Source organism: Gobio gobio (genome assembly GCF_949357685.1).
Source record: "Gobio gobio genome assembly, chromosome: 15".
Classification (NCBI taxonomy): Eukaryota; Metazoa; Chordata; class Actinopteri; order Cypriniformes; family Gobionidae; genus Gobio; species Gobio gobio.
Window position 1 is genome coordinate 29,253,228 of NC_137108.1, and position 13,337 is coordinate 29,266,564.

Consider the following 13,337-nt stretch of genomic DNA (forward strand, 5'->3'; position numbering starts at 1 on the left):
GAAATCCTTATTTATTGTCCTTCGCTCTATCCATTCATCCATTTGGGACTGAAACTCAGAAACACACAATCTGTCACACATAAACAGTCTGCTTAGAGAGACATTTAATCTACAAACAGACACACACACACACACACACACACACACACACACACACACACACACACACACACACACACACACACACACACCAAGAAAACAATCAGAATCTGATACAAACTCATCCTTGACCCAAACCACTGTGATGAGGATTTCCTTAAATCTTGATTTTCCATCACCATCCAAATGCCTTAAGTACTTGTAATCAAGTCAATAATCTGCAGACTATTATCTATTTTTATTTAGTATTTTAGCTTTTGTAGAACCATTTTCCAAGTCTTCAACTTCTCCAGTTTCGACCCTGGATCTATTATCCTGACCTAATGCTAAAAGAAGAACCTGCATATGCATGTGTGTATAATGACAACTTTGAGAAGCACTGCAAAAGCCAAACCAATGCATGAAAGCAGAGGGATTCCAACATGGCTGAGTAAAACCAGTTGAAGCAGAGCTGAGAATTAACAGCTGTATTATGCAGCAGGTCACAGATGTACAAAAAGCTTTTGCTCGGTAAATGACAGAACAAAATGTCTTAGTACTCAGGAATGCTTGTACAGGCAAAATGTCAGGGTCTCAGAAGCTTAAAATACACACGCACACACACACACACGCACACACACACACCCACACACTTCAAGTTCTCTTTGAAATGTCTATTGAGTCAGCACACTGTCCAATCCACTTCAACAAATGTACAATTTCTTCAATTTACAAATGCATTTTACAAGATCACACATTTCATCTAAAGTAAATACAAACTGAGACATTCGATTCCAGATTTACCCAGAGCAAGAATTCCCTGACATTAGATGCAAGCACACATTTATACATCTCACACACACACACACACACACACACACACACACACACACACACACACACACACACACACACACACACACACACACACACACACACACACACACACACACACACACACACACACACACACACACACACACACACACACACACACACACACACACACACACACACACACACACACACACACACACAGAGAGAGAATCTTGCTACCCTCTAGTGGTCTAAATCAGGCTAATTTGTATTATTTGGGATTTACAAAAAAAGGTGTTTTTGCATTTTTTTTTTTTAAAAACAACAAAAAAAATTACATTTCAAGTAAAAGCTCCACCGTCATGCCTTTCAATCGTGCTTCTGGCACCAAATGCAATTAGCCGTCATTTTAGCAACCATAAAAGCATAAATATCAACAAATGTAACAATCCAGTTTAAGCTTTCAACATATTAAGGTGCCTCAGTATAGTGTACTCACCACTCCCAGAGTCTAATATGAATCAATTGTTCTATTTCAAAAAGAAATATCAGACCTAATTTAGAGCGAGTGCAGAGTTGGAAGGCGAGACATCAAATATTCATCAGCCTAAAGAGACGTGATTTTTCTGATCACATACAGTTTGTTGGATGGGCTGATTTTCAATGTCCGTCGATCATAAATGAGACCAATGATTGAGCATTTGTCACATCTGCTAGACACATCTGTGGTGGCAAGAGCAACTTTCAAACATGTTGTTTGATGGAGCAGCAGTTGCTATGAGGTGTCTACTCTTCATCTGCGCTCTTCAGCATGAGGATAGAGTTATAGATTTTGAGAGCGGGGCCGAGCTTGATGCTCAGAATCTTAACAATGTCTGACTGAGTAAGGAGCAGGAAGGCCTCGCCATCAATTTGCTGTAGGAAAAAGTAAGAACAAAAATACATATTTACTTAGTCTGAGAACAAAAAAAAACAGAATTGTGCCTAATAATCTCTACAGACACCACAGTTCAAAAGTCTGGGGTCAGTAAGTTAATACTTTTATTCAGCTAGAATGCATTAACTTGATCAAAAGTACTAGTAAATACATTTTTAATAAAAATCTGTTCTTTTGAACTTTCTATTCATCAAATTATAATAAGAAATGTTTCTTAAGCACCAAATCAGCATATTAGAATGATTTCGGAAGGATCATGTGACAGTTTGCACACATTTTCACCAATACATTTCCATGACTTTTGAGGCAAATATTCATGACCTAATGTTCCATGAAAGTCTATGTATACATGTAAAATAAGAATAAATATTTAAATGTATCATTGCATATCTTGACTATATTGAATGACTATAATGCTAAGTACAAGCTGTGACTGTGCCATACGTTACTCCACGCAGAGAACATAATGTAACGTGACTGATTGCCCAAATGCCAAGTATTGAAATTTATTTACCCAACATTATAATTTAAAGCACTAGGTAACTTTTGGCACTCTAGCGGTTAACAAACAGAACTGCATGCGTCTTGCAGAACAACATTGTAGCCGGAGCTGCTTCTCTCTGTTTATGTCTATGGCGAGTCACGCAGAGTCTGTGCTACTTCGCAGGGGTGCCGACCTGAACTGGACTAAAATAGTCTGAATATAAACTTATTATAAGTGTACCGTAGTGATTCAGGATAAGACAAAAACACGGTTTGGAAAATGGATTGATGATGTACTCACTCATTATATAAATTGAGCACAAAAAAGGTACATAGTGTTGCTTTAAACCAGGGCCTGAATTTCTTTTTGGAATTTGGGGGGAATTCTCTCTTAGGTCACCCTTATTGGGGGATGTTTGCTCACTCTTATGTATTTGATTTTACAATGAGGTAATGTTGTGCAATATAGCTTACACACATCACAAGGAAGCTTGATTTCAAACTTTCAAGTAAAATAAACAAGAACAAAAAATTAAAAGCAGTAGCACAAATGAATATGACAGAATAAATGTAACAATCAAAAAAAAATTTGGGTAGGTCTAACTAGTATTCAGGTACTACAGAAATTGAATAAACTGTAAATTAAATTAAACGGTATAAATTATAAATCTTAAAATGAAAGTAACAAAAGTTATTCAGTCAAGAGATCTTCTCTGTCTTTTGTTGTTTGGTTAACATTAATGACACAGACAGCAGCAGGAATATTAGGCTGCTGTCACTTTAAAAGCAAATTCACGGATCCAATATACTGATTCTTTTATTTTTTTCACTTAAGACATAACCGGCTTTGTTTACTCGCCAAGATGGGCATTTTGATTTTGTTTGTATTTGGCCTTCTAAGAGCAATAAGCTGCAAAATAACTCAATTTGGTACTCGTGAGCTGTTTGCGAGGTGGCTTTATGCTAGTACTAAATGGTTTAAAAAGGACTTAAAAAGACATGCAAATGATCAACTTTTGTAACGATGTAATTGCATACTGGCCTGATTAGGCAAGTGACAATTCTGTCAAATGTCTCAATACACACGCAAAAGTCTTTATCGCACGCAGTGTGCAGCTCGCTTGTAGTGCAGACACAATGTGCTGCTGTGAAGCTATATATAAGAGAGAGAGCGAGGGAGAGAGAGAAGACATGGAACCATTGAATCACTCATGCTGGTTTCAAATTACTGATTTGATCTGATATTCTGTGCATGGATTAATTTACTCCTCTAATCTAGTGAATACATTTTAGTGGGAATTTCCTACATTTAAAGCCTGAAACCTGCGGGAATGAGTAAAACTATGCGCAATATCCACAATCCCGCTCCAAAATTCATGCACTGATTAAGCATGTATTCTATTATACAGATATTTGTAACAAATTTCCATTACTTTTCCAAAACTTTTTGGGTTAATTTATTTTTTCCAAAACTTTTCCAGGCCTGGACACTGCCATCTTTAAAATTCCATGACTTTTCCAGGTTTTTTATGACCATACGAACCCTGCTGGAGTAATGGCTGCTGAAAATTCAGCTTTGCCATCACATGAATAAATTACATTTTAGTATATATTAAAATAGATAAAATACAGTTATTTTAAATTGCAATAATATTGTTAGAATATTAATGTTTTTACTGTATTTTTGATCAAATAAATGCAGCATTGTTAAGTACAAGAGTATTCCTTCAAAAACATAAAAATAATCTTACTGACCCCAAACTTTTGAATACATAGGGATGGTACATTACACTAATATTCATAAGTAAAGTTGATGTTTTAGTTATTTACCTCCTTCCTGAAGGTAGCAGCATGCTCTCTGCAGCCAGGCAGCCCTCTTACAAAACTTGCAACCTGAAAGAACAACATTGTCAAATAAGACGCAATAAAATTAAATACGTTTAGAAGACCTCTTTTAAAGAATAAATGAACTTTTCTTGAATTATCAAATGCCACCTCTTCTGTATTCCACTTTGCCACTCTCTTGGCGGTGAGGCCCAACGCTTCAGGCAGCAGTTTGCCATGCTTTTCCCAACACAGCTGAAACCTCGGTGGCTCCCATCCACAAAACACAGACTCATGCAGGAACTGCTGAAGAGACTCTACAACACAAACAGACTTTATTCATGACATGCCTTGTAAACTTTCTCACGTCAGTCAATGGCAACACAAGAGTATCCAAAATAAAGCAAAGGTTCTTATAAATGTGCTCTTTGTATTCATGTAGCTTTCATATGGTGAAGACATTTTTTGAATGAAAAGTTTAAATGTAGCATAACCACCTGTGAATGTATTAAAGGGCTAGTTCACCCAAAAATGAAATTTCTGTCATTAATTACTCACCCTCATGTCGTTCCAAACCCATAAGGCCTTTGTTCATCTTCGGAACACAATACTTTTAAGGCTCAGAAAGGTAGGAATGACATCGCTAAAATAGTCCATGTGACTCCAGTGGTTCAGCCTTAATTTTATGAAGTGTCGAGAATATTTTTGTGAGCAAAAAAAACAAAAATAATGACTTTATTCAACAATTTCCTCACGTCTGTGTCAGTCTCCTAGCACTTCCGGGTTACGTCAGAGCTACGCCAAAACGTCGGCTTACCATTGGCCGAAGCTGTTCACGTGAGCACCACGACACATGCGTGTGATTCTGACTACCGTAAACTGTGTGGAAGACGCTTCATAAAGTTAGGTTTAACCACTGGAGTCACATGGACTATTTTAACAATGTTTTTACTACCTTTCTGGGCCTTGAAAGTGTTAATTAAATTGCTGTCTATGAAGGGGTCAGAGAGCTCTCGGATATATAAAAATATCTTCCTTTGTGTTCCGAAGATGAACGAACGTTTCATTTTTTTGGGTGAAGTAACTTAAACTCTGAACACATGCAAGTGTATACATCTTAATCATTTTGTTTTTTATTTTTTAAATCTATCACAAATTATTAATTCATACATATTTCCCAACACATGTTATTCTACATATAATGAACTAAGCTTGTCTTGTTATAAAAAGGTCAAATTACCTTATTGACCATGACAGTCATGACAGCATGCATTTCTGATATCATTTTCTGTTTTGTTTTTCTGGTCATGCTAGTTGTCATGGCTTTGATTTGGTGGACAAAAGTAAGTAAAGCAGTTTTGTTAAAATATTGTTTGTGTCCTAAGAAATAACAATTATAGACTGTCAAAAAGACAGATTAAATATGTCTTGAATTAAAAAAAAATGTTTTCTTTTTGTTATCATATGTTTGACTTAATTCCCCCAAAAAATATCAAACCTATTTTAATTCAGAAATTAGAAATATGCACTTCATAGATGAGGTGTATTCAAGTCATTATATGTGTGAATTAGATTTTTTTATTACATATCCAGGCCAAAAAAAAGCAAGTATCACTTCATTGACCCATGTACAAAATTTGGATTATCCATAAAAAAGCAAATCAAAACCAAACCAAAATAGCACAAGAATCTAAAGAATCTGTACCTTTCCCATCACCTTCCTGCTTCACTTGGGGTGGCTTGACACATTTGGGAGCGCTGCCAGACCTGAAGGAATGAGAAAGAGATAAAAAGTGAGTGTGTGCATGTGTGTGAAAAATAAAAATAAAACTGTACATCACTGCTGACACTCACACAATGTGCTCACGCACTGCCCGAGCTTGTGGACAGGTGTCTGTGGTGGTGTCAGGGGGGTCTGGGGTGCTGGCGGTGGGTGTGGTAGGGTGCGTCTGAGTGAGTGTTTCAGCACGCCGGTGGCGCGGGGGTCCACTGAGCGTGACTGGCCTCTCCCCGCTCAGTCTGTCCGGAACCAACCCATCCTTATTCAAATTCAGATCTGAGTATGGACAACTCACCGCCCTAACAATGGGAGAGAAACTAGTTTGCATTTGAATGCGCATTATGAATTGTTTTTGTAATAACACATGTATAACTTACGTGTAATGTGTTCCATACCGAGGTCCTCGAATGTGTCCGACTCCGTTGCATCCTGGGGTTGGGCAGCCTTGTCCTGGGGGGACTGGAGAATCTCTGGGACCTGATAAGATTAACATTACTGGTTTGATTACGAGTCTGGTGTGGCAATGTGCTGAAATACTTTATATATGTGTGTAGGACAGTATGTTACCATTGGGGTGTTGTAGAGGATGACTTGTTTTCTGACACCATCCTACTGGGTGCAGTTCTGGACTATCGGCATCTAGCCAATAGTCATACTCGTCACTCCAGCCATCAAAATGGATCTATATATAAACACACAAAGAATTAGTGAGGATATACTAGCTGTACTAGTATATTAAATACTGTATTTCCATGTTGGCTTCTAATTAGAGTCAATTAATTAGACAATACAGATATATTTGTGTGTAAACCTTGATTCTGTGGTCTTCTGTATCAGAGATGGTGGTGACACGAATGAGTACGGCATTTCGTTTGTCCACTGCCTCCAGCTTCATTCCAAGTTGGAAGCCATGTGGTGGTCTCTGGATGGCCAAGAATCAAAAGTCATTTAGAAAACAAATAAAAACGTGAAATATATAAATAAATAATACATACTTCAATCAAATATATGTAAATATAAGCACATATATAATTAATATTATCTTTTTAGGGAGTTTTTCCTCACCACTGTCACCTTTAGCTTGTTCGCTATTTTTATATTTATATTTGTTTATAGTTATTATGAAAAGTGCTATACTAATACATTTGAATTGTGTAGAAGATTCAATTGTTAAACACAAAATATGTATAAAACAGAACATAGGTCATTTATATTATTATTTCATTAATTGTGGTGTTTTGTTTTTTTTCAAACTGCCCACTATAATGAACCAGAACAAAAAGGCTTTGTTCTTTGCACATTTTATTTCTATGTTGTACAGGCTGACTCTGCACTTTTGCATCAAAACAAACAACTAGGATCTTTCAAATGACATTTTACCAATTATAAAGGACATTAAATGATTTACCTACACCTCTCATGGTTCAGTGTGGTAAATCAAACCTCACCTGTTTAAAAGCTCTGGCTGGTGCAGCTTGGGTTCCAGTTTCTTCAAGGTACTTTTCCCAAGAAAAACTCTTTGGGTGCTTATACTCTACGACACAGATATACAAATATTTCAAATAACTTTAATACAACTTGTCATGCACATTAGAGCTTGTTAGAACTCATGGGGTGCTATGGGGTCTGTGGTAAATTTGAGAGAGAAATTTTTTTTTAGCTTGTTGACATTTTTTGTGCATTTAAATTGAATAGAAGAGGTTAGATACATCATTCATTGTAAATATTTTCCAGCTAATTTATTTTGACTTTAATTCAATGACATATGAAAGGTAACCGAACAAATATTAAAGAGAGTCTGACCTGCAGGTGTGGTGAGTGTTAATTCCACCTCCTCACAGTACCCTACTGGATGAATGTAAGGACTGCTGGCATCACACCTGAGAACAAACAGAATGCATTTACAAACACACACACTCATGGGGACTCTCATAAACCCAGTTTTTTGCTTACTATCTTACCAATAATCATACGTATCGTCCCAGTTGTCAAAATGAATGAGGAGCCGGTTGTCGACAGCAGCAGCAATGGTTGCTACGCAGATGAGTGATGGGTTCTTCCTGTCTACGGCTTCCAGCTTCATCCCTGCACGGAATCCTGACGGTGTGACTGACTAAATATGGAAGACAACACATGGTTAAAGAAGAAAGCATGATCTCCTGGAGCAGAAACTAACATTGAGATATCTCATTCTCTTGAAGTGTGTGCATATGAAATGACATACTGTATTAAGACTCTTGAAGAGATGTTTGGGGGCTAGTTGACCCCTACAGTTCTTTACATAAGTGTTCCAGTTAAACTCTCCGTCTCTGCAACCTGTAAGAAAACACACAAATAGTACCAAAAAAAAACAATTTTTTTTAAATTTAAATACTTCAGTTTTGTCACTCAAAATGTTATTAAACAACATGAAAACTATGCTAACGTAACCACCCTTTATTAAATAAATAATTGTTAAAATACATTTGTATTATACTGTATTTATAAATAATATTTTTATAAATGACAATACTTGTAATTACAATACTATTACATCTATGTTTAAGCAGTTTTAACACACAAAGAAACATCTACCAAACAGATCTATTATGTTACAGGAAACAAAAGCAGAGTTTTGCATAGTGTATCCTTGACAACAGATCTTTTTCTACAGTACATCATTATTAGTACACATTAAGCACCTTTAGGAAGCAATAGCTTGAGGCCGGTTTTCTCACACCAGCCTGGTGGCTTCACATCCCATGAGTCAGCATTTACCCAGAAGTCATAGCATTCAGGGTAACCGTCAAAGTGAAGCCGAATCCTATAGCCTTGCACCTGGAACACAATTCAAATATGTCAGAAAATACAAGTGCAACTTGCAAACTATACTCAGTTTTGTGCTCCTAATAATCACATATCAAGTAACGTCAGAGTAATATTTGACACTGGTTACCTCTGCAACAGTCAAAACACAGAAGAGAGCAGGGTGGCAGGGGTCCAGTCCCTCTAACTTCATGCCAACTTTAAAGCCATTCCTGCTCTGCGGAAAAGACTGGTGCTGTATTGCAAACACAAATGTATATAAATACAAAATTATTGAATTTCATAGATGTCAGGCTTTTTTTGTTTTTTTATCTCTCTTTCAAGTAGCTATTGACAAACTTGAATTGACATGAAACTTCCCATCCTAATCAGGATCCTAACCATTCCATGTTATCTATATAACCAAGAACAGAAATACAAGGTATATGTGCTGTGTGTCTCACCTCCTTAAAAAGTTTCAAGGGAGCGGCAATGGCTCTCTCCTCCTCCAGATAAGCTGACCAACTCCAGGTTTTCTTTTTAACAGGAGGTGCTGTCACTATGGAAACAGCATCACAAAGAGGGACTTTATGGCTTAGAAAAGCATCTGAATGGTTATACATTTAATCGAATACATGGATACATGAATACAATACACAAGACACAATCTATCCAACCTGCATAAAGACTCGAGTTGGGATGCAGATGGGATATAAAAATATTTAGCCAACACTGATACAAAATAAAATTAGACTAAAACTAAAATCAGTGAGTCATTTTAAATGTAAATATATTTATTTTGAGATTTGCTAAAGATTACATTTAAAAAAAATTTTTTATAATTATGTGATTGTTAAACAGCAACGGTCATTTAAATGTAAATATTTGGAAATGAGCATGCACAATTACATACCAGATTATATTATCCAATATACTACAATAAAAAAAATCTCTTTCCCTAATATCGATTGATAACTGATATGGCACCAATATATTGTGCATCCCTAGACATAAGACATTAGGTACTGTCTGGCCAAAGTTTATATTTTCGTGTGTTTCTGTGTGTGTATGTGCGTGTTAGCTAAATGAAAATGACCAACCTAGTCTAGCAACTTTAGCCGCTCGTCTTCCCTTCGAGGATTTAACCTTCTCCTGAAAAAACATAAAAAATTTAACAATGAGCAATACAGTAGTACATCCCGCTTTAGTACATCCTGTTGATATTGTGTGCATTACCTCTTCCTCCTCTATGTTGTCCTCCTCTTCATCTCCCGATTCCATAAACATCTTCTTCTTCTTTCTCACACGTTTACCTAAACGCTCTCCTTCGAATGCCTCAGCTGGGGTTGACCTGCACACACGAAAAAAGAACTTCTAAATACACCATAAACAGTGCAACTGGCAGATCTATGCAAGTGCCAAAAACATGTACCTGCCACTTGTAGGCTGCACACAAGGAGCGCTGCAAAATTTGCCTTGTAGGAAAGACTCCTGTGAACCAGAGTGACCACAGGACCTGCAGTTTGCAGTCGCCTCAGTGATGGGAACAATCGCATTGGGCACTGTGCTAACGGTGGGGCTTTCCACAGTGCTGGGGCTTCTAGTGTTGTTGCCCCCGGCCTGCCTGTGGGGGTCAGTGGAAACTGAAAAAAAAAGAGAGAAATTGAGTCCTCAAAAATACATTAAATAGCAAATCATCCCTCTGACATGTAACATGCGAGTTACATGTACTCACCAAGAGTATTTGTCTGATGATCTGTATTCAACTGGGGCTTTACAGTCTGATTTGAAGTTTTGTTTTGCTCAGGGGAATGATTGTTGTTGGTGCTTGTAGTTTGAGGCTGTGGGCCTGTAAGCTCCGCCTCTTTAACTTTGGGCTCCACCTCTGTGACAATCTCCAGGGTGCCAAATTCAGTCATCCGAAACTAAAAAAAAAAAAGACCAGATTTTGAGATTTTGCATCAGCATATTCAGAATAGTCCAAAATGTCCCTAGCATCACTCTTTATGCATCAGACACACTAAATATTTTTACCTGAATGTCACTTCCAGGCAATGTGGCTATGCCGTCCTTCCAATCAAGAGCACTCATCATGTCAAAATCGGCTCCTGTGGCAGGACCATCACTCGTAGAGGTCTCTGCCATCTTTTCCTACAAAATGGAAGACAAAAGAGAAAAACATATTGTTACAACATGGACAGATGACAGAAGTAAGCATCTGAAAGTTAACCAAAATGTCCAAAACACCTCTAAAGGTTTTCAGCCATTTGTGATTTACTGGATATGGATTATAGATATAGATAAAAATTTGTTTTACTCACAGTTTTTATCTAAAAAAATATATTTATATTTAAATACCCATGGCATTTTAGTATTTTCATTTACATGACTTTTCCAGGTCTATAAATCACACTTTTACAAATAGGTTTCCCAAGACTGTGGGAATCTTGTTTTTTGTTCCTTGTTTTAAATTATTTGAAGTCTTGAGGCCTTTTAATTGTTAAGGACCACTCGGAAGTCTGCGAACCACTGTTTTAATGCATACACATAACTGCGTTTTGGGAACCAAACATCTGCTGTGAGTGACATAGAAATATTAGCGCACGTTGTTTTAGTAAACAAAACAAAACTGTCGTTTTCAATATTCAAATACGACGATCTCGTCTCGAAACCGTGTTTTGGCTGCGGCTGATGAAACGACCGCAACTCGGGATTACGAAATAGCCGCGCGTCGCTTGTAGTTCCAACCAATTCCGCTAGAGGGCGACGGCTGCTCGCAGTACGGATTGCACCAAGCACTTAAACGAGAACAAAAATATGTATTTCTACATAGTTAGGGTGCTACATTTTATGGACTAGCTATGTATACAAACTCTCTCTGACACACTTAAACTACTTTGGTGGTTATTAAAGGAGGAAAGCGATTAAAAGTAAAGTTAGAAGAACAAGTTCAGCTTTTCCTTGTTTTAAAAGAATCTCGTTAAATCCGTGCTTTAAAAGAGCGCTGATAATTGCGATGACAAGTTAAAACGCACATACTCACGATTGGTTTGTTTTCAAAGAAGAAAGTCTTGATTTAAGCACGTTATCATTCGTATACAGTAGGCAATAGTGTTTTAACGTGCTTGACCTGTCGTTTATCATAAATCAAAATATTATCAAAACCCCAGACTGTACAGTAACGGCGCCCCGCAAAGATCACACAGAAGCCCGTCTGGTTTATTATAAAACGTTTGTTTGGACATTTCAAGTGATGACTGAATTTATTCTGAGCATAAATAAAGTGCAATGCGCGAGCGCCCATTATTAGCATTCGACTGACACACAAAATGGCGGAGGATAGCAAAGGGCCGCCGACACGTCTAAAGTATGTAAATTATAACAGTTTTCTGGTCTGATTCACGTCGCTCAGACCGTCAAACAACACGGGAAGGCCAAGTGTACAACTTGTTTTATTAAAACGCAATGTTTTCCCCTCCGCCAACAAACTCCTTACTTTCCCCTTGTCACGGAATGTCGTTAGCCCGACTGATAGCCCCGGCTAGCTGTAACATTAGCAGGGCAGCCTACAATAAACCAAATCAACAGTTTCACGCGCATATCTAAAAGAAAAACATTCCCCGAGATACTTTGAATGAGTTGTCATTCATCAGTATATAAACATAATAACTCGGGTGCATGCAGACCCGGGGAAATAACAAATTGCATGCTTTTAGTTTCTTCTGCACAAACTTGTGACTTCTATTTATCTTTACGGTTTTGAACATCGTTGAAAATAGTCGCAATGGTTGAAAATTGTTAAACAAGAAACGCACTCTGTGTTAGTATCGTTGTTTGCTGCGTGGGTGACGACATTAACGTCATATTTATTGATAAACGTGCAACTCACCTCGTTTCTCTCTTAACTCTTATTTAGAGCTGGATGGTGGCGTTAATGCGCATGCGCCGATTAATATGTGTCTGTCCAACTTCTACAGCCCCGATAAACTTCATCACTACATATATTTGTGAGTGATATATGAATCTTAATGTAACGGAGAATCAGAGGAGCTGATCTTATAGTGTCCTAGCTTACATGACCCCAGCATTGGCGTGTCTGCTATACCCGTTTCAAACGGTGCTTGTTGCGCTAAAAAACAATCGAAGGCCTTATTATTACAGACATAGAAAATGGTTTGATTTCCTTTACGTTTGTACGCACTTTAAACAAAAAACAGAGCACTGTAGTGTTCAAACAGGATCGCAAATTGTTCAATTTTAACGGAGTCCTGTAAGTGCGAGCTCACTGAAACGAGCTGTTTTCAGAGTATTATTTTTGTATCTGTTCAGTTTACAGTCATGTAGCGGTGATCCTCTGATTTGATTTCCTGGAACCATCACGTGTTCAGGTTTTACTCCGCAAATCTATTTTTGAAGGGTATACGTCGGGCTATATGCAATACATAAAGAAAGGCTGAGCTTATACATAAAACAACTCTGTGTCGAGCTTCAAACTGAAGTTCATAATATTTAAATAGTGTTTTTGACAGCCGCATTGTGGCAAGAGTAGCGAAAAGGGAGACAGCGAAGACGCCACAAGATGGCGCTGTGAGCTTAAAAGTGGAGCTTTCTTTTTGGAGGTTGGCACGTTGTTGG

General features: G+C 37.6%; 1 protein-coding gene across 1 annotated transcript; it reads right to left on the minus strand.

Moving 5' to 3' along the window:
* On the minus strand, positions 1-12,791 carry l3mbtl1b (L3MBTL histone methyl-lysine binding protein 1b). The gene is made up of 21 exons (XM_079836794.1): positions 12,592-12,791; positions 10,737-10,853; positions 10,438-10,627; positions 10,135-10,345; positions 9,939-10,053; positions 9,803-9,854; positions 9,167-9,261; positions 8,854-8,958; positions 8,600-8,735; positions 8,143-8,234; positions 7,880-8,031; positions 7,722-7,798; positions 7,367-7,452; positions 6,730-6,840; positions 6,486-6,600; positions 6,296-6,395; positions 5,993-6,217; positions 5,844-5,905; positions 4,310-4,455; positions 4,145-4,207; positions 1-1,809 (listed from the first exon to the last, which is right to left on the minus strand). The coding sequence occupies exons 2-21, from the start codon at positions 10,845-10,847 to the stop codon at positions 1,681-1,683; spliced, it is 2,373 nt and encodes a 790-aa protein (XP_079692920.1). The 5' UTR covers positions 10,848-10,853; positions 12,592-12,791; the 3' UTR covers positions 1-1,680.
* Positions 12,792-13,337: the final 546 nt, after the last annotated feature.